This window comes from Trematomus bernacchii, unplaced genomic scaffold (assembly GCF_902827165.1).
Source record: "Trematomus bernacchii unplaced genomic scaffold, fTreBer1.1, whole genome shotgun sequence".
NCBI classification, from domain to species: Eukaryota; Metazoa; Chordata; class Actinopteri; order Perciformes; family Nototheniidae; genus Trematomus; species Trematomus bernacchii.
Genome location: NW_022988058.1, coordinates 1,022,480 through 1,050,285, shown reverse-complemented (window position 1 = coordinate 1,050,285; position 27,806 = coordinate 1,022,480). Strand labels below are relative to the sequence as shown.

Below are 27,806 nucleotides of genomic sequence, written 5' to 3'. Positions count from 1 at the left end.
GCTAAAAAATGAATTGCGATGCAATTTATTAAACAGCAGAGGGCGTGAACTCATTTTGATTTGATTCGCTGGAACAGCAGTCTGGACATGATTGAACACTATCTAGAACAACAACTTGCCGTGGCAGCTGCTCTCCTCAGTGCAGACGTCCGACGAAATGCCCGTGAAATCGACACACTGGATAACTCGGACATCTGTGATGCCGAGGAGGCATCCCGTTTGTGTCACATCCACTTTTCAAATGTATTTATTATTACTTTTTAACGCAAGCCGTCATCTCCACTTAGGAGCACACATCCTCTGTGTGTATGTGTGTGTGGCACGAGCGCATTTTATGACAGTGAGCGAGCGAGAGAGAGCGCGCACCAGTTACTGGGATTGTTGTTATTTGTTAGCTTCTGGTGCTAGTTGCGCTAACGGCTATAAAGAGCAGTTAATACAACAAGGTGGAGGGAGAGCTCTCTCCTGTCAGACTGAGAGGCTGATAACTACAGCACTGTGAGGTAAAGGACTCTCTGAGTGGGTCTCAAATTGTTTGGTCATCTATGTAAACAAATATTTCCAATGCACACCTTTATCTATTTAATATAGTTGTAAAAAACAAGGTAAGAAATCATTCCAATGTGTAGGACAGTAAATAAATAACAAATACAGTTTAAAAGGGGAGTGATTAATAAAATATCCATAAATAAAAATACATTTGTGGAATTTTAGTGTGGGATTTGTTTTCAAAATCCAATTATGTATCTTTTTGTTATTTAACCTGTTAAACCCCAAGCCTGTTTTTCAGGTCTCAGGCTCGAAAATGACATGTCCAGAACAAATGACTATATCTTCACTTCTAAAAGGGGTACATTAATAATCTTTTTTCTCAAAGCAATGATCCACCTGCGAGTTGGATGTAGAAAAGTCAGAATCAATATAGATGTTTTTATTTTAAAGTGGACCTATCATGGTATATTTAAATTATATATTGTAGGGCCATACCTATATAAGGTATATTTATACGTTTCTGTTTTCAAAATACCAAACAGATCATGCATTTTAGCCATGCCTCATTTCGCTCAATTTGCACTTTTTATTTAGCTCTGCTCTGCAAGGGCAGATTCAGTGAGAACAGCACCATCTACTGGCCTGGCATATGTACTACAGCGTCTCCAGCGCTTTCGAACGGCAATGGCCGTGGCTGTCTCCTCCTGATTGGTGGAGTTGGCCCAATAGCCGTAGCGCCACCGTCCTGACGTCAGGACAGTGTTCAAATCTGGATCAGTTTTGATCAGATCCGTTGCAGCCCCTTTTTTAGAGATTTGGGTATGGAGGAAAATAGAGAGGGTTGTGTTTTCTGACACTTGGTGAGTTCCCTGGAACACCGGGGACACATATTCATGTATAAAAGACGTACAAAAGTGCATTTTGCATGATAGGTCCCCTTTAAAGTAAATTCAGATTGAACATAGTAAAAGAAAAAATGACTACTAGTGAAAACCACCCTTGAATGGATAATAGACAAAAAGCTTTAGGATTCCAAACTATAACATATAATAAGTTGCCTGTATCAAGATTGATGCAAAACAAGTGAAATGTGACCTTTTTAGAGAGGTTTAGAAAGAAAAACCCACCTCTGGCGTCATTTGGGTGTACTTGCCATATCTCTGGAACCCATTGGTCGTTTTTGGTGATTGACACCTCTTTTGAACCGTTAGAGCCAATAGAATCGAGGGGAAGTTCCTAAATCCATCTAAACATTACCATTGGTGAATGAGAGTGATGCGCAGCCAGCAGGCCCAAAACCGGAAGCTATGTTACACTCTATATGAAAAGTATGTTTATTGACATAAATGTTATGATGGATTATCAGTAATCATTTCAAAGTGACACAGAGACATTGGATTAACCTTCAGCAGCGTTTATATGCGTTTTAATGCCATTGAATTGCTACCGTGAGTTATGTGCTAAGTGTGTTAGCACTCTTTCGCTTAGTGCTAATTCAGACGCTCAGCGTTAGAGTTGTGTTTTGTTTAGGTAAAAATTGTTCATATCGTCAGTTAGCTGAGTTTCTCCCTGTTAAGTGGGTCGGACACATTAATAGGTTGTTAAATGTTAAGAAGCCCTGAGACACAGTTTTACGGGGGCATGGGGTTTAACAGGTTAAGATAAAATACAGTTGCACAGTTTACAGTTTTAGTTGCACTTTTGATGAGAACATGTACGTTGTTTTGTACAGTTTATATAAATACAGAAATATTTTTCAATCATAATTTGTCCGCAGCTCATTCTGTTAACCTGTTAAGCCCGAGAGACCCCGGTACCGGGGCACTGCCGCAACATTTTACAGGAAACAGTGTCTGAGGGTATGCTCATTTAATAAACTATGAATGTTTTATATCCATGTAACGGGAAGAAACTCATCGAACTGATCATGTTTATTTTGTTTTCAAAAGAAAACCCACAATGCTAACACTGAGCCTCTGAATTAGCAACGAGCGAAAAATGCTAACAGATTACTGCACCGAAAATCACTCACAAAACCTTATTATTTATCTTTTCTCCACATCCATGACATCGTTTCACATCGTGAGGTGACACAGAATCGATGGGTACCCTCATTATCACTGAATTATATGAAATTGCGATGTTATAAGCAAAAACAGACATCAAAACATTTGACGCTAGGTAGCTAAAAATGCTAACAAGGTTACCTTGGCTCTGTAGTCTCTCCAAAGTGGTCTTCAATGGCATTAAAACGATAAAAACGCTGCTGAAGTTAATCCATAGGTTAATCCAATGTGTCTGTGTCCCTTTGAAATGATTTCTGATAATCCATGAGCAATGAGACGGATAATCCATGCTTTTCCGTTTCTAGATGTCAGAGCTAGAGTGTAGCTTCACTCTAATGCAAAATTACATGCGCAAAGCCCTCACCTTTTTGTTTCACAATGAGTGTGTGTGGGGGACTCCCCCTTCGATTCTATTGGCTCTAACGGTCAGAAAGAGGTGTCAACCATCAAAATCGACCAATGGGTTCCAGAGATATGGAAAAAAAAACATTTCCACCCAAATCACCTCAGAGGTAGAGTGTTTTTGGCTAAACCTCTCTAAAAAGGTCAAATGTCACTTGTTTTGCATCAATCTTGATACAGGGTACTTATATGTTGTACTTTGGATTCCTAAAGCTTTTAGTCTACCTTACCATCATCCAAGGGTAGTTTTCACTATAAGTAAAAAATAATTGTTGGACGGACACTATAATTTACAGTTTTTTACTATGTAAAATCTGGATTTTCTTTAAAATAAAAAACATCTATATTGATTCTGACTTTTCTACATCCAACTCACAGGTTTATCATTACTTTGAGAAAAAAGATTATTAATTTAACCCTTTTAGAAGGGAAGATATGGTCATTTGTTCTGGGAATGTCATTTTCGAGCCTGAGACCTGAAAAACAGGCTCAGGGCTTAACAGGTTAAAAAAAAAAGAAATCGTGAGAAAATCGTATCGTGAACTTAAAATCGTGAATCGTATCGTGAGTTGAGTGTATCGTTACATCCCTATTTCATATGATAAGGTTTTCCTACAAAATTACCTTATAGATACTTGTAAAAAAAATCAAAATGATTTCTGCTTTCTCGCCAATATGTCAAACATCAGGCAAACAAGATTAGATGGATTGTTCACATTAGAAGTTGTAATAGTGCCAGTTTATCATTGTCCTAATAAGGCTGTGCTTACTCTCAGTGGTGAACTTGAAGACTGATTTACTGCCTGCATCCCCGACAAACACGCAGCCATCTCCTCTTTCAACCATGTCGTGAGGCATTTTAAACTCCTGTTAATGAAAGAAAATACAGATTAATGCAAAAGTTAGAGCAACAAAAATGACGCATCACATCCCAAACCTCTAGGTTCAGTACACTGTGTAACTGTGTGTATCATTACCTTTTCCTCTGGTTTGAAGATATCCAAAATATCCAGGGTGGAATAATCAATTACAAAACCTCGAAGTGGAGCTGAGCCAAACGGAGATTCCCCATTTACTGCGAAAATCAAGCCATCTATACACACACACACACACACACACACACACACACACACACACACACACACACACACACACACACACACACACACACACACACACACACACACACACACACACACACACACACACACACACACACACACACACACACACACACACACACACACACACACACACACACACACACACACACACACACACACACACACACACACACACACACACACACACACACACACACACACACACACACACACACACACACACACACACACACACACACACACACACACACACACACACACACATCAACAAAATGATCCTGCAGATTTGTATGTAATCTGTTTTTTAATAACACTTATAAAATCACCTTCAGAACACAGCAAGACACAATGCAACTTTTCACAGACCAAGTACTACTGTATGTACCACAGTCTTTTAAAGTAGCTGTGATAAAACCTCTTCCTAAAAAGCATGAGGTGTGAGGGCGAGCAAATTTCTGGGTTGTTTTATCAGCTTTCACATCCAGGTGTGATACAGTGATATCAGGAAGTGAGGGTCCTTATACAGTTAGGATAAGGCTACTGAAATGATATGCAGGCAAAACTTGTCACAGTTAGTTCAATTTGCTAACAAACCCCTGAATTAATATTTCTGCCTTGTTAATGCACATTAGCTATAACATATGGAGTGTGGAGGAGGAGTGGCTGACTCTCAGCCTGAGGAAGTTAGCTGTACTGTAGTCTGGTTGTCCGACCAGAAGTAAACAGGGTCCCGAGACTTTTCCTGTAGTGGGACCTGTTTGTTAGTATCCTTCTCTCTTGTTCTTCACAGGCACCTTGTCTCACTGATACCATGCATACGCATTGTATCAGACAATGAACAGGTTTATAGATGCGAGGACAGGAGACCATTTGTTGACATGATTTATGTAGGGCACAGCAACATGATACATTTTAAATAAAACATGAACCTGCACGTCATTTTGCAGGATTTCCAGCTATAGTGGTGTTAATAAAGGTCGGCAAACACAACTTTCAAGTTCATAAATATCTGACATTGCCTCAAGGAGTTAAATATCACTTCTTGTGTCAACTTTCCGGCTAAAGATAATGTACAACTTATACATTATGCTGCTGTTTATTAAGTGTAGATGACACATTGTACATTTCATGTAAAGCTACTGTAATCATGTCTTCCCCACCATGGCAAAAGGTTTCTTTGACAAAAAATGGATGGCAGTTTAGGATCGTACAGGTATTGGGTTAAGCAAATCACACTCTTAAAGGTGGGGTAGGTAATTTTGGAGAAACCAGCTCGAGTGTGCTAGAATTTGAAAATACACAGCCGGAAGAAATCTGCTACTTCCTTACAGAGCCCCTCCTCCAACACACACGAACGCGCACATGACCAATGAGGGCACGAGATACGTAAGTTTGTGCACAGATGGAAGGCTGACAGGCAGGTAGGCCATCCAGTTATTTTAGCCGGGCCGGCTAAAATGATTGGTCGTGCTTTTTACAGTACTACGGCTTCCACAGATGAATTTTTTTTATGGATTTTTTGTCAAAGCACTTAAGATATTCATTGCTATCGGGATGTTAAGAGCATTCCATGGAATATAACAAAAAGTATCTCGAGCCGGTTTCTCAAACTTACCTACCCCACCTTTAAGATACAAAAAGTTAAGAGATTGCACATGTAAAAAAAGAGGGTTCACAACTATATGTTGGATGCACATGCAAATATGTCTTGCTTTAGGAAAATACATTTACAAATAATGAAGTATTTATCCGAAGGAAAAACTGAAAAAGTGTACGGTCAGAAAGAGGTGTCAACCATCAAAATCGACCAATGGGTTCCAGAGATATGGAAAAAAACCCATTTCCACCCAAATCACCTCGGAGGTGGAGTGTTTTTTGCTAAATCTCTCTAAAAAATGTAAAATGTCACTTGTTTTGCATCAATCTTGATACAGGGTACTTATTATATGTTGTACTTTGGATTCCTAAAGCTTTTAGTCTACCTTACCATCATCCAAGGGTAGTTTTCACTATAAGTAAAAAAGAATTTTTGGACGGACACTATAATTTACAGTTTTTTACTATGTAAAATCTGAATTTTCTTTAAAATAAAAAACATCTATATTGATTCTGACTTTTCTACATCCAACTCACAGGTTTATCATTACTTTGAGAAAAAAGATTATTAATTTAACCCTTTTAGAAGGGAAGATATGGTCATTTGTTCTGGGAATGTCATTTTCGAGCCTGAGACCTGAAAAACAGGCTCAGGGCTTAACAGGTTAAAAAAAAAAGAAATCGTGAGAAAATCGTATCGTGAACTTAAAATCGTGAATCGTATCGTGAGTTGAGTGTATCGTTACATCCCTATTTCATATGATAAGGTTTTCCTACAAAATTATCTTATAGATACTTGTAAAAAAAATCAAAATGATTTCTGCTTTCTCGCCAATATGTCAAACATCAGGCAAACAAGATTAGATGGATTGTTCACATTAAAAGTTGTAATAGTGCCAGTTTATCATTGTCTTAATAAGGCTGTGCTTACTCTCAGTGGTGAACTTGAAGACTGATTCTCAGTGTTCTGAACCCAGATTTAAACATGAAGTTACCTCGCTTACCCCAAATATGGCTTCTAGTACAGGCCACAGTTTGGGCATTACAACTGAGCAACAGGAAATGAAGGTGTGATGAGTGTTCATGATCTCACCTCCAGCAGGGCTATACGTGATGGCAAACACCTCCCCCCCAAACTCCTCTTTCTTGATTTCCTTAACAAACTCTCCAGTTTGGGCTATGAAGCACTGGATGCGTCCGTTCTCCCTGTCAGCCACACAGACTTCCTGTCTGTCGGGGAGGAACACCAGGCTGTGGGGGATCCGGAATGGTATGCGCCTCCTCCTGTCTGATGAGCCTTTAGCAAAAAAACAAACAAAGAAAAGTATCCATACCTTACACTTCTCTTACTTTTTTCAGTGAGGTTTGTTCTTACAATTCTCATAAACTGATTCACAGGGGGAACCGGTTGAAAACAGTGGAGTGAGGTCACGTTTCACAAAGCTCGGTTAAGTAGTGGTCACTTTTTTGGGGACCACAGCAGTCCATGATTTTTCTGAGCCAGACACTTAGACCCTGTCACACATTGCTTCGAGAGACACAAAACCAAACAAGGCGCAAAATGGCTCATCATCAACTAACACACATTCACACAAACTAACATGCATGTCTATGGCTTCCGGAGTAATTTTGGGTTCAGTTTCTTGCCCAAGCAAACACCATACGGACTGATGGAGCCTGTACTCTTAAAGTTCAAACTCAATCACCAAACTGTTGAACTCTTGACTCCTTTAGATCGGTCCTCAAGTAAACATAGAATCTTCTGAAGTTATTAAAACTTTGGAATTTAGAACATTTCTGAAGCAGCAGGCATTTTAAGAGTACTGGACGAGATTTGTTTCTTGTCTTCTTGAGTTTTACAGCATGTTTATGCTTATGATCAACAGCTTCACTTATTCATTGGACATCTCATCTCTCCCTCGATTCTCGTCAAAGGACTGCAATTCATTAGAACTAAAAAACTGGGTTTGCATTTGGAAGCTTTCCTGCCAGCTATGATTTAGAATGGTGTGTGTTGTTGGTGATGCTTGATGCAATAGTTGTGTTACATTTGTGTATACGTTACATAAAAACACATTACACGCTGAAATAAGCCTTGCAATAAATGCTCTGCATTTAATTTATAAGCTTACTTAAAGAGAAACTCTAAATGTTTGTTTAAATTGTATTTAATTTTGTTAATACAAAATTGTAATCATCTATCAAAACCCTGCTTTAAAATATTTAGCACTATGGGTGAATATGTGTGTAGGAGCCCAAATGTTACTCTTAATGTCTTGTTTTAAACGTGGTGAATTTTGCTCAGGTAAATGTCAGTAAATGAGCCTTCTTTATTGAAAACTTTTTTTGTTTTGTTTGTAATTACAGCCAGCTATTGGGGCTGTTGTACTCTGTTGTGTCTTAATGTTGAAGGAACAAATGTTTCTATCGAATCAAATGAGCTGTTGTGTCTAGCTGTGAAAATGATCTGTGGATGGAAGGAGGCTCAGATGTTCTCATTTTTCAAATGTATTGTGGGCTAAGTGAATAGGAAGGAGAAGCGGCTGCTGTGCCTCTGTGCTATGTGTATGGGCGGATACAACTTGAGAGTGTGATTCCCTGTGCTGTGTCCCTGTGCTCCATCCACAAGTTCAACTGTTTTGCTATGTTTGAACTGTCTACAATGTTGAGCCAGTTTCCTACCTGCACCCCACTCAGACAAGTATCGGCCATCAGCAGAGAACTTGAGGATCCTGGCGTTGCAGTAGCCATCAGACACAAAGATGTTTCCAGTGTCTCCGTCCACAGCCACGTCGGTGGGCTGGCAGAAGTGGCTGCTGTCACTGCCTGGTGTGAAAGCCTCTCCTAATGCCAGCACTGTTCTATCTCTACCATCGCTGCTCACCTTTACCACCTGGTGAGTGTACAGAAGGGTTCCAGGTTCATTATGTATGCATAGATTAAATCTGTGTGTTCAATCTATTCTGAATATAGACCTTCTGCTTACGAATGACTCTTAGTGTATGGTAGTTGAATACTTGATTGTGTTTTATTCTGCCTTTCCCCTGCTAAGATTACTTTGAATAAGGGACTAGATGCAGGAGGAGGCTCTCTGGAGGAGCTATAACCGAGGATACACTGATGTAGAGGAGAGGAGAGGAGAGAGGAGGCTCTCTGGAGGAGCTATAACTGAGGATACACTGATGTAGAGGAGAGGAGAGGAGAGAGAAGGCTCTCTGGAGGAGCTATAACTGAGGATACACTGATGTAGAGGAGAGGAGAGGAGAGAGGAGGCTCTCTGGAGGAGCTATAACCGAGGATACACTGATGTAGAGGAGAGGAGAGAGAAGGCTCTCTGGAGGAGCTATAACCGAGGATACACTGATGTAGAGGAGAGGAGAGGAGAGAGAAGGCTCTCTGGAGGAGCTATAACCGAGGATACACTGATGTAGAGGAGAGGAGAGGAGGCTCTCTGGAGGAGCTATAACTGAGGATACACTGATGTATCCTCCGGGGATGTATTTCCGGCAACAGTGATGTTTAAAAGAGGCGTGACGCACAGGCTGGACTGATCTCATCCAATGACAGCTCTGCGAACTGTTCCCGTTGTGATTATAAGTTATTTAAGATGATCAAATGTGCTTCAAGTTTTCTTTCCTTTACCGTTTGTTTACTCACTAATCACATCTCCCCTGGATAATAGGCCACTTTCTTTATTTTATTAACTGCTTTAATGGTGACGCAATGTTTGGCTACGCTTCCCTGCAGTCTCTGGATTTCCTTGCTCTCACTGAGACCTGGATTACACCATCCAACACATCCACCCCAGCAGCTCTCTCCACAGCATATTCCTTCTCCCATACACCCAGACCCACAGGCAGAGGAGGTGGCACTTGTCTCCTGCTCTCTCCCAAAAGGAGCATTTCCCTCTTCAAGCTACCTAACTTCACTCCTTCCACCTTTGAATTCCATGCCGTCACAGTAACCCATCCTATACAATTAACCATTGTTGTTCTCTACCGTCCACCAGGCGCCTTGGGGGACTTCTTGGAGGAATTAGATAATCTCCTCTCACACATCCCTGAAACTGGCCCTCCCACTGTACTTCTCGGAGACTTCAACCTCCAGACAGGGAAGATATCTGAACTAACATCTCTTTTAACCGCCTTTGCTTTCTCACTGTCTCCATCCCCACCAACGCATAAAGCTGGCAATGTCCTCGATCTCATATTCTCAAGGAACTGCACTACTTCTAACCTCTCTGTAAACCCACTTCACACATCCGATCACTTTTTCATTTCATTCGCTCTACCCCTTTCCAAACATAACAAACTAATCTCTTCTAATTCTGCACCTGTCCGCCGTAACCTTCGTTCCCTCTCCCCCTCTACTTTGACCTCATCGGTGCTCTCAGCCCTCCCTTCGTCTGACTCGTTCCAACTCCTGCCTCCAAACTCTGCTGCAGAAACTCTCCTCTCTACTCTTTCATCCTCTCTGGACTCTCTCTGTCCTCTCACATCTCGACAGGCTCGTCAGTCACCTCCTGCTCCCTGGCTAAATGACGCACTGCTTGCTAATAGAACCATCCTTCGGGCAGCTGAGCGGAAATGGTGGAAATCCAAACACCATGACGACCTCCTAACCTAGCTCTCCTCTCCTCTTTCTCTGCTTCGATCTCTCAGGCAAAAAGCACTTTCTTTCAAGATAAGATCCATTCTTCCTATTCCAATCCCAAAAAATTATTTTCCATCTTTTCCACCCTCTTAGAACCCCCCAAAGCCCCTTCCCCCTCCTCCCTTCTGTCAAGCGACTTTGTTAACTAGCTATGGTAGCAGCCTTGCTTTTGTTGTTGGGCCTGGTGAAAATGGACTGCTGTGCATTTAAATGTCCTTTCAGGTCCCTCACCTTTTGGGAGCGTAGGGCAGAATTAGGAGGGAATACCGTCTCATAGCGTTTGTGCACTGTTTTAAAATGACGCTCTAAATTACCCTTCTTCGGTAAAGCCACGCTCGCATTGCAGATGAGACAGATGGACTTTGAATATGAATAGACAAAAAAATAATCATCCTCCCACTTGGAGTGAAAATTATATATTTTTGGCTTTTTTGCTTCTGCCATAATTGCGGTCTTGTGTGTGTGCGGACTGTCACTCCTGTTGCCACGAACAACGTCAGCGAACAAGTGCCCGCTGCCCACCAGCCACGGCCCGACACATGGGGTCACGCCAATCACAAAGCTTTGATGCGTTCAAGTGCATTATTCTGGCACAGGAAGATTATGTTATTAACGATAAAACAGAATATTGTTGGTCTATTTTTAGACACATCTCGCGATCGATCAACTGGTTGGGCACCCCTGCTCTATGGCATACCATCCAACCTCCTCAATAAACTTCAACATATCCAGAACTCTGCTGCCCGCCTCCTCACCCACACCCGCTCCCGAGACTACATCACTCCCGTCCTCCAGAACCTCCACTGGCTCCCCGTTCGTCAAAGAATCGACTTCAAAGTCCTCCTGATTACTCACAAAGCCCTCAACAACCAGTTCCCCCCCTACCTCACAGACCTGCTGCACCACCACACCCCTTCCCGCTGCCTCCGCTCATCAGAAGCCAACCTCCTATCCATCCCCACCCGCATCGCAAAAAGTACTGTCCTTGTGGTAAACCCGCGAGAGAGAAAGCGTTTCAGCTCCATACTGTTTCAGAAATAATGCTTGATGTGGTTTGGAACATAATATGGCGTTTAATCACGGCAGTGTTTAGCTGAGTTTCTGCTGGTAGACAGCCTTCTCTTCACAGAGCTCACTGCTTGCATGCGGACGCTCCAAAAGGGCGTGGCCAGCAGCAGCTCCAAAGGGGCGTGGCCAGCAGCAGCAGCTCAGTTACATTTAAAGGGCCAGACCCAGAATCAGCACTTTAGCCTGACGGGTCCAAAACCACAACATCTGCAAGCAACAGTGTCTGAGGGGTTCTTAAGATTTAATAAACTATGAATGTTTCATATCCATGTAACGGGAAGAAACTCAGCTAACTGAAGATTTTTTTTTTTTTGCAAAAAAAAACACAAGGCTAACGCTGAGCCTCTGAATTAGCCCTATGCAAAACAATCTTAACGCCGTTAGCACAGAACTCTAGCTATACCGATCGATATACTTCTTGGATCTGCACAAACAATCTTAGCTAACATCCTGAGAGTCCACAGATTATAGAAATATAAGGATCATCACTGAACGATCAGAACTCGTGACAGGGGAAGCAAATAGAGACAACACACGACGTAGCTTTAGGTAGCAAAACACCTTAGCTGTTATTCTGATCAAAAGTCGTGTTCAATGGCATTAAAACGAGAAAAAACGAGAAAAAACGCGTCTGTCACTTTGAAAAAATGATTGATAATCCATAATTCAATTTTTGTGCAAAAATCAGAGAATACAAATTAGCTGCTAATGGTAGCCACCAGAGTGTGTTGCAGCTCCGGTTTTGGCTATGCGTCACTCTCACTCCTTATTTGGTAACCTGTGTGTGTATGTGGAACTTTCCCTCGATTCCATTGGCTCTAGCAGTTAAAAAAAGATGTCAATCATCAAAATCGACCAATGGGTTCCAGAGAAACGCCAAAAACGCCTATTTCCACCCAAATGGCCCCAGAGGTGGAGTTTTTTTTGCTAAACCTCTCTAAAAAGGTCAAATGTCACTTGTTTAGCATCAATCTTGATACAGGGTACTTATTATATGTTGTACTTTGGATTCCTAAAGCTTTTAGTCTACTAACCCATCACCCAAGGGTAGTTTTCACTATAAGTAAAAAAGAATTTTTGGACGGACACTATAATTTACAGTTTTTTACTATGTTCAATCTGAATTTTCTTTAAAATAAAAAACATCTATATTGATTCTGACTTTTCTACATCCAACTCACAGGTTTATCATTACTTTGAGAAAAAAGATTATTAATTTTCCCCTTTTAGAAGTGTAGTTATGGTCATTTGTTCTGGAAATGTCATTTTCGAGCCTGAGACCTGAAAAACAGGCTTGGGGCCTAACAGGTTAGTAACAGGGCTGAAATAGAGGGGTATGAGGCATGCTAAAATGGGTGATCTGTTTGGTATTTTGAGCAAAACACTACAGGGACATGTTTTGTATAGATATGGCCCTATAATATATTGTTGAAATATCGCATAATAGGTGACCTTTAATGACGCTCGCTGAACATTTTCGTTTATGTAACAATTATTTGTAAATCATTTCCAAATGTAAATGATTATGTGTAAGTGATTAGTTCACCATTAGCAGATAATCATTACGAACTGTAGAGGAAATATAGTCGGATGGGAATGACCAGAGATTTCCCTCAATTTTTTTAAAACAGTTCATATGTAGTACATTCAATTATCAATACAAATCATAAATGATTTACGAATGGAACTTAGTAAGTTGGGCTCAAATAAATCTTGCACATTACCTGATGAAGAGCCACATCTGTGACCCAGTAGTTATTATTCTTGTCTGTAGTTATTCCGTGAGGCAAGTAGAACCTGCAACATCAGAGATGTGAATCAATGCAAGTTCTGACTCAGGTTTAATGCAGGAAGTACCAAATATACTGTACATGGTTGCCTGTTCATACTCATCACTTGCCTTCATTCATCATCATAGAGAAAACAATGACTCACATGTCTCTGCCAGAAGCCTTCAAGATGGTGCCTTTGGTTGGGTCCACAACCAAGATAGTGGACTGCTGAATAGGACCCACGGACCTCTGCTGGTATCTAGCCTGGCTGTTAAAAGAGCTGGAACAAACGGTTTTGTGTTTCTAAGCAGACCAGTAGCAAAGGCAATTTGTGAACCAATTAATGTATAATTGCTATGACAGTGTGTTATTCAACATTAAAGGTCACCTATTATGCAAAATGCACTTTTTGATGTCTTTTATACAAAAATATGTGTCCCTGGTGTGTAAGGAGACTCACAAAGTGTCAGAAAATAAAACCCTCTCTCTTTTCCTCCTTACCTAAATCTCTTAAAACGGGGGTACAACGGAACTGATCCAGATTTGTTGAGAACTTGACATCATTACTAAAATGTGGGCTGGCTTTACGTTGAACTCCTGGAAACGTTCCGCCCACGTCCCTATTGTCCCTTTTCAGAAACGTCGCTATCAGAAACAAATGCCCGATGTGTTTTGGAAGTAATATGGTCTGTGTTTACATTAGCAAGCACCGCTAACACTCAGAGCTAACGCTGTACTGGAGAAAGTATGTGTAAAGAAGCCGGATATAAAAGGTACTGTCCTTGTGGTAAACCTGCGAGAGAGAAAGCGTTTGAGCTCCATACTGTTTCAGAAATAATGCTTGATGTGGTTTGGAACATAATATGGCGTTTAATCACGGCAGCGTTTAGCTGAGTTTCTGCTGGTAGACAGCATTCTCTTCACAGAGCTCACTGCTTGCATGTGGATGCTCCAAAGGGGCGTGGCCAGCAGCAGCTTGGTTACATTTAAAGGGCCAGACCCAGAATCAGCACTTTAGTAACAGGGCTGAAATGGAGGGGTATGAGGGAAGCTACAATGGGTGATATAATATGGGTATTTTGAGAAAAACACTTCAGAGACATGTTTTGTATAGATATGGCCCTATAATATATTGCTCAAATATACAGGGATGCAAACTCATCAGGTATGAAAAAGGTGACAAGGATCCGAGCCCCCCGACCCCACGGAATATCGGCTTTAAAATGAGGAATAACAGAGGATTTTAGCAGTCAGAACAACTAAAGCAGTTAATAATAACAGAAACGCCAAGGAGTCACATCTAATAGAAATGTATAAAAGCATTTATTTTAATTGTGTAGCAGTCAGTTTATAATTTTGGCAGCACTGTTGAGCATTTTGAAAATGTATTTTCATGCCTCTGTGCAAGGCTTAGTCTTTCTATATTTATAGCCAGTGGTGTAAAGTAACTAAGTTCATAAACTCAAGTACTATACTTGGGTACAATTTTGAGATACTTGTACTTTATTTAAGTATTTCAATGTTTTGCTACTTTGTTCTTCTGCTCCTCTACAGTTCAGAGGTAAATTGTGTACTTGACTCCACTACATGTATTTAATACCTTTAGTTACTTTACAGATGTGGATTAATGATGTGAAATATAATCAAGTGTTAAATCAGACTTTAGTTCCACCTGGAGTAAATTCACAAGCTACCCTGCAGTATACAAAGTCATTCAAACTAGCTGCACCTTTACCAGCTTTGAGAACACTTTGATGATCAATCATTATAAAACATATCATATATATTATTCTGAAATGGACCAATCTGCACAATGACTACTTTTACTGTCGCTCCTTTAACTATATTTTGATGAGAATACTTTTCTACTTTTACTTGAGGAACATTTTGAATGCAGGACTTTTACTGTAACAGAGTATTCCTACACTCTGGCACTTCTACTTTTACTCAAGTACAAGACCTGAGTACTTCTACTTTAATTCAAGTACAAGATCTGACTCCTTCTACTTTTACTCAAGTACAAGATCTGACTCCTTCTACTTTTACTCAAGTACAAGACCTGAGTACTTCTACTTTTACTCGAGTACAAGACCTGAGTACTTCTACTTTTACTCAAGTACAAGATCTGAGTACTTCTACTTTTACTCTAGTACAAGATCTCAGTGCTTCTACTTTTACTCAAGTACAAGATATATACTTATACCACCTCCGTTTATAGCCTATGAAAAAAACTATTTGAAAACGAAGGCTAAAGCTAACGTTAGCAGATAGTGAAAATGTATGCTAGTTAGCTAGCTCAACGATTCATTAAATAATATTGCGACAGAAAAACTTTTCAGTGCACATCACGCTCTGCCGCTCCGACAGGGAGCTCTGCTCTGAACGGCCCGTTCTAACAGCTGTTCACCAGCGGTCCAGTCTGTGCCACAGTGACTCCGGACCGCACAGTTAATATTAACGAACGCACCGTAGGTAATGTAGCTGCTGAAGCTAGACCCTCATCCCGGAGCAGCAGAGCCTTATTATACATCCATGAGCAGAGCTGACAGGCAGGAAGACTCGAGCACACAGCTCGCGCTTCATTATAATATATAAAAAAAGAACACCATGCGTGTCATGATGGCACATAACAGCTCGCGGCCGCAGATTACTCCGGGTCCCAGACCCCCCCCATACCCCGAAAATATTTTTATTGCAGATCTACATGAATCACACAAACGACCTATTTTGGATTGAAAACGGCGAATTTTGCCGAAAGGTGACAAGTTTGCATCCCTGAATATAGCATAATAGGTAACCTTTAAGATCTTATTATTTTAGTCATTTTTGTCTGCAGTATAGGTCCTGGCAAGACTGGCAGTCACTGTCTAAAAGCACATTTTGAGGTACCTTCGCCCTACATTGGCTACAGGCCTTAACATGGGGGAAATGTGGGATATAATATAAAGCACATCTGTCTGCCTGTGATGGATTACATGTCCATTGATGGAAAGCTGAACATGGTGGTGGTAGTGAGCTCTCTCTCTCTAATTATAAACATTAAGGTATGAGGTTTAGGACTGACAGAAGTCATCTATGAACAGAAAAATATGTATATCAAAAAGTGAAAGTGACTTACTCTGCCCCCCAGTGATGGTCCCCTCTGTGGAAAATCACCAGGTTAGAATCTGAGTCGAGGGCCAGTCCTGACACCTGACCCACCTGCAGAGAATCCAGGGGCCAGCCTCCCACCTGCTCCAAGTGGTAGTCTATAAAACACACACACACACACACACACACACACACACACACACACACACACACACACACACACACACACACACACACACACACACACACACACACACACACACACACACACACACACACACACACACACACACACACACACAACACACACACACACACCCACACCACAACACCACACACACACACACACACACACACACACACACACACACACACACACACACACACACACACACACACACACACACACACACACACACACACACACACACACACACACACACACACACACACATACGTGTTTATAGGATATATCAGGACGTGTGAAAAAAACGTGACAAATTGGGACATGCCTTTCCAAAGGTCCTAGGGACCTGGGAATCACAGCATTTCATATCCATGCTTCCTGGAAGACATCCATCTATTGAGATTTTGTCTAATGCTATATTTTGCGGAAACCTGATTTTAATACTACTTATGAGGACATGAACAGGTTTATGTGACTTATGAGCCCCTTAGCAACACACACTGATATTTCATGTTTATATGAATTGTGACCCCATAGATACACACTACATTTTCAAGTTTAAGGGACTTATGGAGACCCAGTAATACACAAAATAGAGTCTGTATTTGCAACTATGCCTTTATTACTTATGATTGAAATATCTGCATAAGAAGGATCGGTGTACATTAAAAAACTAAAACTTCAACATTAAATAATTACTCATGTTCGCCAGTCAGGTAACCTCTGACACAAAAAGTCTATTCATATTAACTTGTTGATACAACATATTAAAACTGAGCAGTCCAGAAACATAAAAAAGCTAAGTTAAAAAGGTATATAGCATTTAATTGTGGTCAGTTTACTCTTAAAGTCTTAATGTTTTTCAATTTACAAATTCTCTAATAAACGTTTATGTGAAAAAAAGGATGAAACACTTTATTTGTTTCTACATTTAATGAATTGCTGGCAAAATATATAAATTGAAGTATAAACCAGAATAGGAGCAAATATGAAATTAAAAGAGGGTGCCCTCATGACTATTCCTTTACCTAACAATAAGGATATTGTATATAAGGATATACTCTATAAGCACATTGAGATGACGTTGTCTTTAAAGTGTGCTATATAAATCAAATGTATTCTATTATGCTTGATTCATGTTGCATAAAGATGGAACCATGGTGACAGGCGCTGCCTTTGATTAAATAATTCTTAGTCAACTAAAAGTCACAGGATTATGTCAACTTTCCAAAATGTAGTGCTTTTTAACTAAAAAACATGTCTGAGTATTATTGTTGCCAGAGTTGGGTTCATCATTTGCCTGTTATGAGAAAGACTAATAGCAACAACTTAAAAACATTGTTTGTCGACTTAGAACCTAACAACCAATTATTTGGTCATATAAATTGTAAAATAACCATTTTTTACACCCAGAATAGACCACCCACAACCCAGAAACTTTAGCCCCTATCCTCCATTGTGTGAGGCAGTGAAGTAGATATGGCATGTTTGAAAGTTATGAGCAACTTTCTCTTTAGTGTTTTTCTTGTAAAAAGCACAAAACATGACAAGTGTACACTATGTTTAGTTAACCAGTCTAAATAACTTACAACGTTTAATATAGTTTACCAAAGTTACCATAAATGAGACATGTTACAAGTAGCCCCCACTCCAAATAATTTCTTAATAGTTGAAAGACCACATCAAACAACTTGTGGGCAAGAACAAATCAATGGTGAAAACTTGGGAAATAATGATGGAAGTAACAATCTTTTGAAGTACTAGTTATATTATTTGTTGAGACAGAACATAGTATTAACCTATCATCTCAAACCTTATTTATGAAAGAAATGATGGCATAACTGTAAATAATCGTCAAAAACACAATTTCTGTTGGCTGAAAGTGACCACGAGAGGGGGGTTGGAAAACACATTAAAATCCCTCATGGATACATGTCAACATATTAACATTTGGCAGCTACAGTCAAGCTTATGTGACATGCTTGTACAAGAACAAAACTAATTAAATAATTCAAGGAAAACAAGATAATATCAAAACCAAGCCAAGTACACACATTAACACAAGATGTCTGAGGTTAGGCTGATTATTAAATCCCTACCAATAAAACTGCAGGGAATGAAGAAACAACTATTATTTTAAAGTAAAATTGTACCTCAGACCAAGTTGGCATGTTCTAGTCCTATGTATTCATCTTCCTTTTTAATGCCATGATTCTGTTGTGAATGTAATATTTGATGGCAACCCAGTCCCTGTCTTTCAGAGCAACTGGCTCTGCCTTGAGACAGGAGTCACAGTCCTTTTTACCTGGTACTCTGCAGCTTGTTAAGGATACAAATGCCGCTCAGTAGCCTTCACTTCGTCACCTGTCCACTTGCTTTCATCTTCCCAGCTGTCATAAATGGAAACAAGACACAATGTATTTGAGAAATTGCTCTGTTAAAGTGATAAATGTGGGATATGATAGAACAAATTATAGTTTGTAGTTAAATGATAGCATCATCAAATGTGTGTGAATGATGGCCTCTGTGATCAGTGTATGAATGGTAAAAGTGTTGGCATACATTTGCATGTGAATGGGTATATGTTGGCATGTACTGTAAAGTGCATTAGTTGTACAAAAAACTAGAAATGTCCTTTAGAAATCCAGTTAAGATCAATACATTTTTCTAATAGAGTAATGTAAATACAAAATGCTTATTTACCTAGCATTCCATTGGAGCACTTTGAGGAAGCTTTGTTGAAGTGAAGTGTTGTGTTCTTCTGTGAATCTGAAAGGATAAATTAGAATATAATGCATGATAAAAGCACATACTGCCATTCCTTCGAAAGCAAGACTTAATAATTGTTTTCACCATAAGTATATTTAGATCAAATAGTGTGTTATTTGGGTTCCAATATAGAAATAGTTTGAACTGTACAATATCTGCTACCCAACAATATGAGGACGATGTAACACACACACTCTACACTCGTTGGGTTGTACCATATGGGGACGTCCTCTAAAGCACATCATGACTACAGAACCTAAAACAAAATGAGGACATGACGACTGAAGTTACATAAAGTCAGTGTTCCTGACTTCTGAGGTGTGCTGTTGTTGTTAAAAAAACCTGAAACCCCCATAGTAATAAGTATGGATCTACTTCCCTATTAATTAGATCATGTAAACTGATGCACATTAGGTTCAATTGGAAAACACATTGGCAAAAGGAGAAAAAACACAGAATTTAGGGGCAATAAAGATAATTTTCATGTTATAAGAGGTAGTTACTGCTATCAAATGGTAGGGGTATATCTTTCTACTATGATATTTAGAAACAAGTAACAGTTATATTGAGATTCAACATTTATTAAACAATATATTAATTGTAATGAGGTAAACAGGCATTTTATGTAGGCATTGGACTTGATTGAGACATGAATGTACCTTGTATAGAAATAGTCTACAGTAAATGTTTAATTACCTGTTGGAAGGATGAGGTGGATCTCTGGCTCGCTTCAGAGTCAGCTAAAGGCTGAGCCGCGATCATGTCACTCAGTTTCTGCAATTTAAAATACAACAATAACGTGTCAGAAACCAATTGACTTTTCATGTAGGGGACACAGATTTTAGTAAAAACAATTCACATGAGGATCTGGGCTTGTAACTCAAGACTCTATAGAAATAGTTTGAACTGTACAATATCTGCTAGCCCACAATATGAGGACGATGTAACACACACACACTCTACACTCGTTGGGTTGTACCAAATGGGGACGTCCTCTGAAACACATCATGACTACACAACCTAAAGACGATATCTGCTATCCAACAATATGAGGACGATGTAACACACACACACTCTAAACTCGTTGGGTTGTACCATATGGGGACGTCCTCTGAAACACATCATGACTACACAACCTAAAGACGATATCTGCTATCCAACAATATGAGGACGATGTAACACACACACACTCTAAACTCGTTGGGTTGTACCATATGGGGACGTCCTCTGAAACACATCATGACTACACAACCTAAAGACGATATCTGCTATCCAACAATATGAGTACGATGTAACACACACATTCTACACTCGTTGGGTTGTACCATATGGGGACGTCCTCTAAAACACATCATGACTACACAACCTAAAACAAAATGAGGACATGACGACTGAAGTTACATAAAGTCAGTGTTCCTGACTTCTGAGGTGTGTTGATGTTGTTAAAAAAACCTGAAACCCCCATAGTAATAAGTATGATTCTACTTCCCTATTAATTAGATCATGGAAACTGATACACATTAGGTTAAATTGGAAAACACATTGGCAAAAGGAGAAAACACACAGAATTTAGGGGCAATAAAGATCATTTTCATGTTTTAAGAGGTAGTTACTGCTATCAAATGGTAGGGGTATATCTTTCCACTATGGTATTTAGAAACAACAGTCAGTCTTGACATTGTGAACGTTTTTTCACAACACCTTTGTGTTAATGCAGATAAAAGGCATTATATGTAGGCATTGGACTTGATTGAGACATGAATGTACCTTGTATAGAAATAGTCTAGAGTAAATGTTTAATTACCTGTTGGAAGGATGAGGTGGATCTCTGGCTCCTTTCAGAGTCAGCTAAAGGCTGAGCCGCGATCATGTCATTCAGTTTCTGCAATTTAAAATACAACAATAACGTGTCAGAAATCCATTGACCTTTCATGTAGGGGACACAGATTTTAGTAAAAACAATTCACATGAGGATCTGGGCTTGTAACTCAAGACTCTATAGAAATAGTTTGAACTGTACAATATCTGCTACACAACAATATGAGGACGATGAAACACGCACACTCTACACTCGTTGGGTTGTAGCAAATGGGGACGTCCACCAAAACACATCATGACTACCCAACCTAAAGACGATATCTGCTATCCAACAATATGAGGACGATGTAACACACACACACTCTACACTCGTTGGGTTGTACCATATGGGGACATCCTCTGAAACACATCATGACTACCCAACCTAAAGACGATATCTACTATCCAACAATATGAGGACGATGTAACACACACACACTCTACACTCGTTGGGTTGTACCATATGGGAACGCCCTCTAAAACACATCATGACTACCCAACCTAAAACAAAATGAGGACATGACGACTGAAGTTACATAAAGTCAGCATTCCTGACTTCTGAGGTGTGCTGTTGTTGTTAAAAAAACCTGAAACCCCCATAGTAATAAGTATGGATCTACTTCCCTATTAATTAGATCATGTAAACTGATACACATTAGGTTCAATTGGAAAACACATTGGCAAAAGGAGAAAACACACAGAATTTAGGGGCAATAAAGATCATTTTCATGTTTTAAGAGGTAGTTACTGCTATCAAATGGTAGGGGTATATCTTTCTACTATGATATTTAGAAACAAGTAACAGTTATATTGAGATTCTACATTTATTAAACAATATATTAATTTTAATTAGGTAAAAAGGCATTTTATGTAGGCATTGGACTTGATTGAGATATGAATTTACCTTGCATAGAAATAGTCTACAGTAAATGTTTAATTAACCCTTATGTTGTGTTCGGGTCTCCCGTGACCCGTTTCAAATTCAAATTATATAATAACTACGATCTAGTTTTTTTATCGGAACAAGGCATCATGATATCCTCCACAACAGCTATATAAACACTACAAAACTGATTTTGACAATTTTAGCCAAGTCTGAAGGTCTCTAAAAAATAAGTGTATAATTTGGTGTTCGGGTCTGGTTAGACCGAGCAGAATTGTTGTGGGTGACTCGGGGTCAAATTTGGCCCAATCAAGATTCATCTTTGACTTTAGACACCCCACCCCCTTCATCCACTGTAACAATATTTTTTGCGCAACATGCACCTGGTCTCCCATCCCTCTGGCCCCCCTCCCCCCACGGGAACTTGACCTTTCACAAAGAATATGTACACTAACACTTGAACCTGAACGTGTGCAATATGTTGTGTAATGTGTTTTGGGGCCATACAATAACATTACAACAGGATTGTATGGTTATGAATGCATTAGAAGTTAGTTATGATGTAGTTAAAACAATATTGGATGATAGTCATTATTTGTGAGTGTTTTGGACTGAGATAAATCATGGGTCAAAATTGACCCGTGAACACCATGAAGGGTAACAGCTTTCAAACACAACACAAGGCTTAATTACCTGTTGGAAGGATGAGGTGTATCTCTGGCTTGCTTCAGAGTCAGCTAAAGGCTGAGCCGCGATCATGTCACTCAGTTTCTGCAATTTAAAATACAACAATAACGTGTCAGAAACCAATTGACTTTTCATGTAGGGGACACAGATTTTAGTAAAAACAATTCACATGAGGATCTGGGCTTGTAACTCAAGACTCTATAGAAATAGTTTGAACTGTACAATATCTGCTACACAACAATATGAGGACGATGAAACACACACTCTCTACACTCGTTGGGTTGTACCAAATGGGGACGTCCACCAAAACACATCATGACTACACAGACTAAAGACGATATCTACTACCCAACAATATGAGGACGATGTAACACACACACACTCTACACTCGTTGGGTTGTACCATATGGGGACGTTCTCTGAAACACATCATGACTACACAACCTAAAGACGATATCTACTATCCAACAATATGAGTACGATGTAACACACACACACTCTAAACTCGTTGGGTTGTACCATATGGGGACGCCCTCTAAAGCACATCATGACTACACAACCTAAAACAAAATGAGGACATGACGACTGAAGTTACATAAAGTCAGCATTCCTGACTTCTGAGGTGTGCTGTTGTTGTTAAAAAAACCTGAAACCCCCATAGTAATAAGTATGGATCTACTTCCCTATTAATTAGATCATGTAAACTGATACACATTAGGTTCAATTGGAAAACACATTGGCAAAAGGAGAAAAAACACAGAATTTAGGGGCAATAAAGATCATTTTCATGTTATAAGAGGTAGATACAGCTATCAAATGGTAGGGGTATATCTTTCTACTATGATATTTAGAAACAAGTAACAGTTATATTGAGATTCTACATTTATTAAACAATATATTAATTTTAATTAGGTAAAAAGGCATTTTATGTAGGCATTGGACTTGATTGAGATATGAATTTACCTTGTATAGAAATAGTCTACAGTAAATGTTTAATTAACCCTTATGTTGTGTTCGGGTCTCCCGTGACCCGTTTCAAATTCAAATTATATAATAACTACGATCTAGTTTTTTTATCGGAACAAGGCATCATGATATCCTCTACAACAGCTATATAAACACTACAAAACTGATTTTGACAATTTTAGCCAAGTCTGAAGTTCTCTAAAAAATAAGTGTATAATTTGGTGTTCGGGTCTGGTTAGACCGAGCAGAATTGTTGTGGGTGACTCGGGGTCAAATTTGGCCCAATCAAGATTCATCTTTGACTTTAGACACCCCACCCCCTTCATCCACTGTAACAATATTTTTTTTCGCAACATGCACCTGGTCTCCCATCCCTCTGGCCCCCCTCCCCCCACGGGAACTTGACCTTTCACAAAGAATATGTACACTAACACTTGAACCTGAACGTGTGCAATATGTTGTGTAATGTGTTTTGGGGCCATACAATAACATTACAACAGGATTGTATGGTTATGAATGCATTAGAAGTTAGTTATGATGTAGTTAAAACAATATTGGATGATAGTCATTATTTGTGAGTGTTTTGGACTGAGATAAATCATGGGTCAAAATTGACCCGCGAACACCATGAAGGGTAACAGCTTTCAAACACAACACAAGGCTTAATTACCTGTTGGAAGGATGAGGTGGATCTCTGGCTCCTTTCAGAGTCAGCTAAAGGCTGAGCCGGGATCATGTCACTCAGTTTCTGCATTTTAAAATACAACAATAACGTGTCAGAAATCCATTGACTTTTCATGTAGGGGACACACATTTTAGTAAAAACAATTCACATGAGGATCTGGGCTTGTAACTCAAGACTCTATAGAAATAGTTTGAACTGTACAATATCTGCTACCCAACAATATGAGGACGATGTAACACACACACTCTACACTCGCCATTTAATTAGCAAACATCTACATGGAAGAATGACAAAAAGTCAACAAGAACAAATAGAAAATACATTTCTAATTTATTTGTATCAATTATGTTTTATAAAATGGTATTATTTATTCTTTAATCATAACTTAATAACTCATGTTCTCACTAATGCAGGATCCCATTAGCTTGATAAGCTAACTGTTCAGTGCAAACCCTGGGCAACTGCAATTAGAATTGTGTAACTTCAAGTTACTTTAACACCTCAACAAATAATGTTACAAGAGCACAGACAAAGCGTCTTCAAAGGTAAATACTGTTATAAAATTACTAAAACACGGTAAGCTCCACAAATAACATTACTTACTAGGTCTACTGAATATCTATCAATTTGGTGTTAAATTGGAAACCACTGTTACAATTCACATTTTAAAATAATATCTTGTTACTCGTCAGTAACAACATCTTAGAAAAAGTAATGAATTACCTCAATTTAGTGTGTAATCCTTCCAGTTCTGTCGAGAGAATCTTCCATGTGGCAGGGGTCCTTTGCATGCGGTTAGCTACGTTAAGCTAATAAGCTAACATTAGCTTATCTGGCTATTCGATGTAAATAAAAGTAATGATGGAATAACTCGTTCTCTAGATTATAAGGCAGGTGACTAAAATCAGCAGTAATTAATTGTTGATGATTTTAGTTGTCTCTGAGTCCATGGAAATACATATATATTGCAGTAATACTAAAACCAGCTTAAAACATTGGAGTGTGTTTGAACCTGAAAAATATGAGATTTATGAGGACCTTTTTAGTCACGTGACTAAAGTGTGTGAAAAGTGTGTTAAGTTCCAGAAGTGACCACTAGTTGGCGTATTCATAGATGAGCAAAATCCATAAACACACTCACACACTTCATGTCATGAAATTGTGATATTTTAGGACGTTGAAGATATTTGGTGTAGGGGTATTTGGGGGAGTTTAAAACACTGTAGTGAGTTCAGAAAAATGAGGACGCCAAAAATGTCCTCATTTTTCCAAGTGTCCTGATAGTGAAGGTGTGTTATCATAAAATTGTCCTTATTTGTCATGAAAACAAGTGCACACACACACACACACACACACACACACACACACACACACACACACACACACACACAGTAAAAAAACTGTAAATTATAGTGTCCGTCCAAAAATTCTTTTTTTACAGATAGTGAAAACTACCCTTGGATGATGGGTTAGTAGACTAAAAGCTTTAGGAATCCAAAGTACAACATATAATAAGTACCCTGTATCAAGATTGATGCAAAACAAGTGACATTTGACCTTTTTAGAGAGGTTTAGCCAAAACCACCCCACCTCTGAGGTGATTTGGGGGAAAATTGTTTTTTTTCCATATCTCTGGCCCCCCTTGCTCGATTTGGATGGTTGACACCTCTTTCTGACCGTTAGAGCCAATAGAATCGAAGGGGGAGGCCCCCACACACACACGTTGTGAAGGGAAAAGGTGGGGGCTGCGCGCATGTAATTTTGCATCAGAGTGGACCAATCTCTCGCTCTGACATTTGGAAACGAAAAAGCAGTTTGATTGCTTATGGATTATCAGAAATAATTTCAAAGAGTACACAGACACATTGGATTAACCTATGGATTAACTGCAGCATCATTTTTTTATCGTTTTAATGCCATTGAAGACCAGTTTTGACCAAGGTAAGCCATGTTAGCGTTTCTAGCTACCTAGCTCCACATGTTATGATGTACGCTTTCGTTTATGGCGTCGCAAATGTTTATCACTGAGTGTTGAGGTGGGCACCAAACGATTCTGTGTCTCCAGGAGACCCAAAACGAGTGGTTGGCTGTGCATCTAGGATAAGTAATAAGGGAGTTATGAGTGAGTTTAGGTGCAGTGATAGGTTACATTTTTTTCGCTCGTGGCTAATTCAGAGGCTGAGTGTTAGCATTGTGGGTTTTTTTTGGAAAAAAAAATTAAAAAGATCAGTTAGCTGAGTTTCTTCCCGTTACATGGATATAAAACATTCATAGTTTATTAAATATTAAGATTCCTTAGACGTTGTTTCCTGCAAATGACGTGTTTATCCGCCCGGTACCGGGGGGATGGTGCGTAACAGGTTAAAGAGGACATATTATTGCAACCCTTATCATATCATGTACTATGCGTAAAATAAAAATTGACCAGTGGCGAGCCGTCAGGGCCCTCTTTGAGGGCCTAAGATATTCTACAAAATAATATTTAAAAACATTGAAAAAAAAAAAAAAAAAAACATTTCCAAAGAAATAAATCCTTCGAATCTGCCTATTCAGTTTCTGTTTGAATGTGAAGGGTTAAATGAAAGAAGCTTGTCTCTGCGAGGTGAAGGCAGGAGCTGATTGGTGGTCCTGCTGTAAATTCACAGAGGGCCAGCTATGGTGTATAGTTTGGCTCAAAATGAACAAGAAATGAAAGACATTCAAAACTAGGTCTGAGCTAATTTAAAGAGGACATATTATTGCAACCCTTATCATATCATGTACTATGCGTAAAATAAAAATTGACCAGTGGCGAGCCGTCAGGGCCCTCTTTGAGGGCCTAAGATATTCTACAAAATAATATTTAAAAACATTGAAAAAAAAACATTTCCAAAGAAATAAATCCTTCGAATCTGCCTATTCAGTTTCTGTTTGAATGTGAAGGGTTAAATGAAAGAAGCTTGTCTCTGCGAGGTGAAGGCAGGAGCTGATTGGTGGTCCTGCTGTAAATTCACAGAGGGCCAGCTATAGTAACTGAACGAGAGAGTAATGTCAAATGACAGTACAATTGACCAATCATATCTTCCCTCTAAATGGGTGGGTTTTATTATCGCGGACTTTATGACAAGTTCCGCCCGCTGTGAAACTTTTCTTGTTTCCATAGCAACAACAACTTCCTGTCAACAGCGTAAACTCGCCTTCAAAATAAAAGCATGCCAAATTACACTTAAGACATACAACTGCAACGAAAGTAACAAACACAATGCAATATCCTTTTCAATTTCAAAGAACACACATTGGGTTATTTACAGGTGTTGTTTTGTGTGGTAGAGGGTCACTTTCATTGATGCGTTTTGCACCCCGGGCCGTTGTTTTGATATTCCGCTGAAGTATACGCTGTGACATAATAACTCTTTTTCCTTTTTTTTTCAGGGAAGGGGTGGGGGTCAGAGGGCCTAGGTATAAAAGTCACGGCTCGCCACTGAAATTGACAGATGGTTTGGCAATGGAATACGTTTAAATTCAACATG

General features: G+C 39.4%; 1 protein-coding gene and 1 long non-coding RNA gene across 3 annotated transcripts in view; both read right to left on the bottom strand.

Moving 5' to 3' along the window:
• Positions 1–27,806, bottom strand: part of pam (peptidylglycine alpha-amidating monooxygenase) — a 96,411-nt gene that overhangs the window by 9,805 nt on the left and 58,800 nt on the right. For both annotated transcript variants that reach the window (XM_034120229.1, XM_034120228.1), the window contains 7 exons: positions 16,292–16,421; positions 13,337–13,453; positions 13,126–13,198; positions 8,363–8,573; positions 6,774–6,977; positions 3,938–4,053; positions 3,731–3,827 (listed from right to left, as the gene is read on the bottom strand). In XM_034120229.1, the coding sequence (XP_033976120.1) occupies positions 3,731–3,827; positions 3,938–4,053; positions 6,774–6,977; positions 8,363–8,573; positions 13,126–13,198; positions 13,337–13,453; positions 16,292–16,421 (948 nt within the window). The remainder of the gene's footprint in view (positions 1–3,730; positions 3,828–3,937; positions 4,054–6,773; positions 6,978–8,362; positions 8,574–13,125; positions 13,199–13,336; positions 13,454–16,291; positions 16,422–27,806) is intronic.
• LOC117474447 lies at positions 19,160–21,079 on the bottom strand. The gene is made up of 3 exons (XR_004555099.1): positions 21,024–21,079; positions 19,916–19,993; positions 19,160–19,219 (listed from the first exon to the last, which is right to left on the bottom strand). It is a non-coding gene; the product is annotated as an uncharacterized LOC117474447 (long non-coding RNA).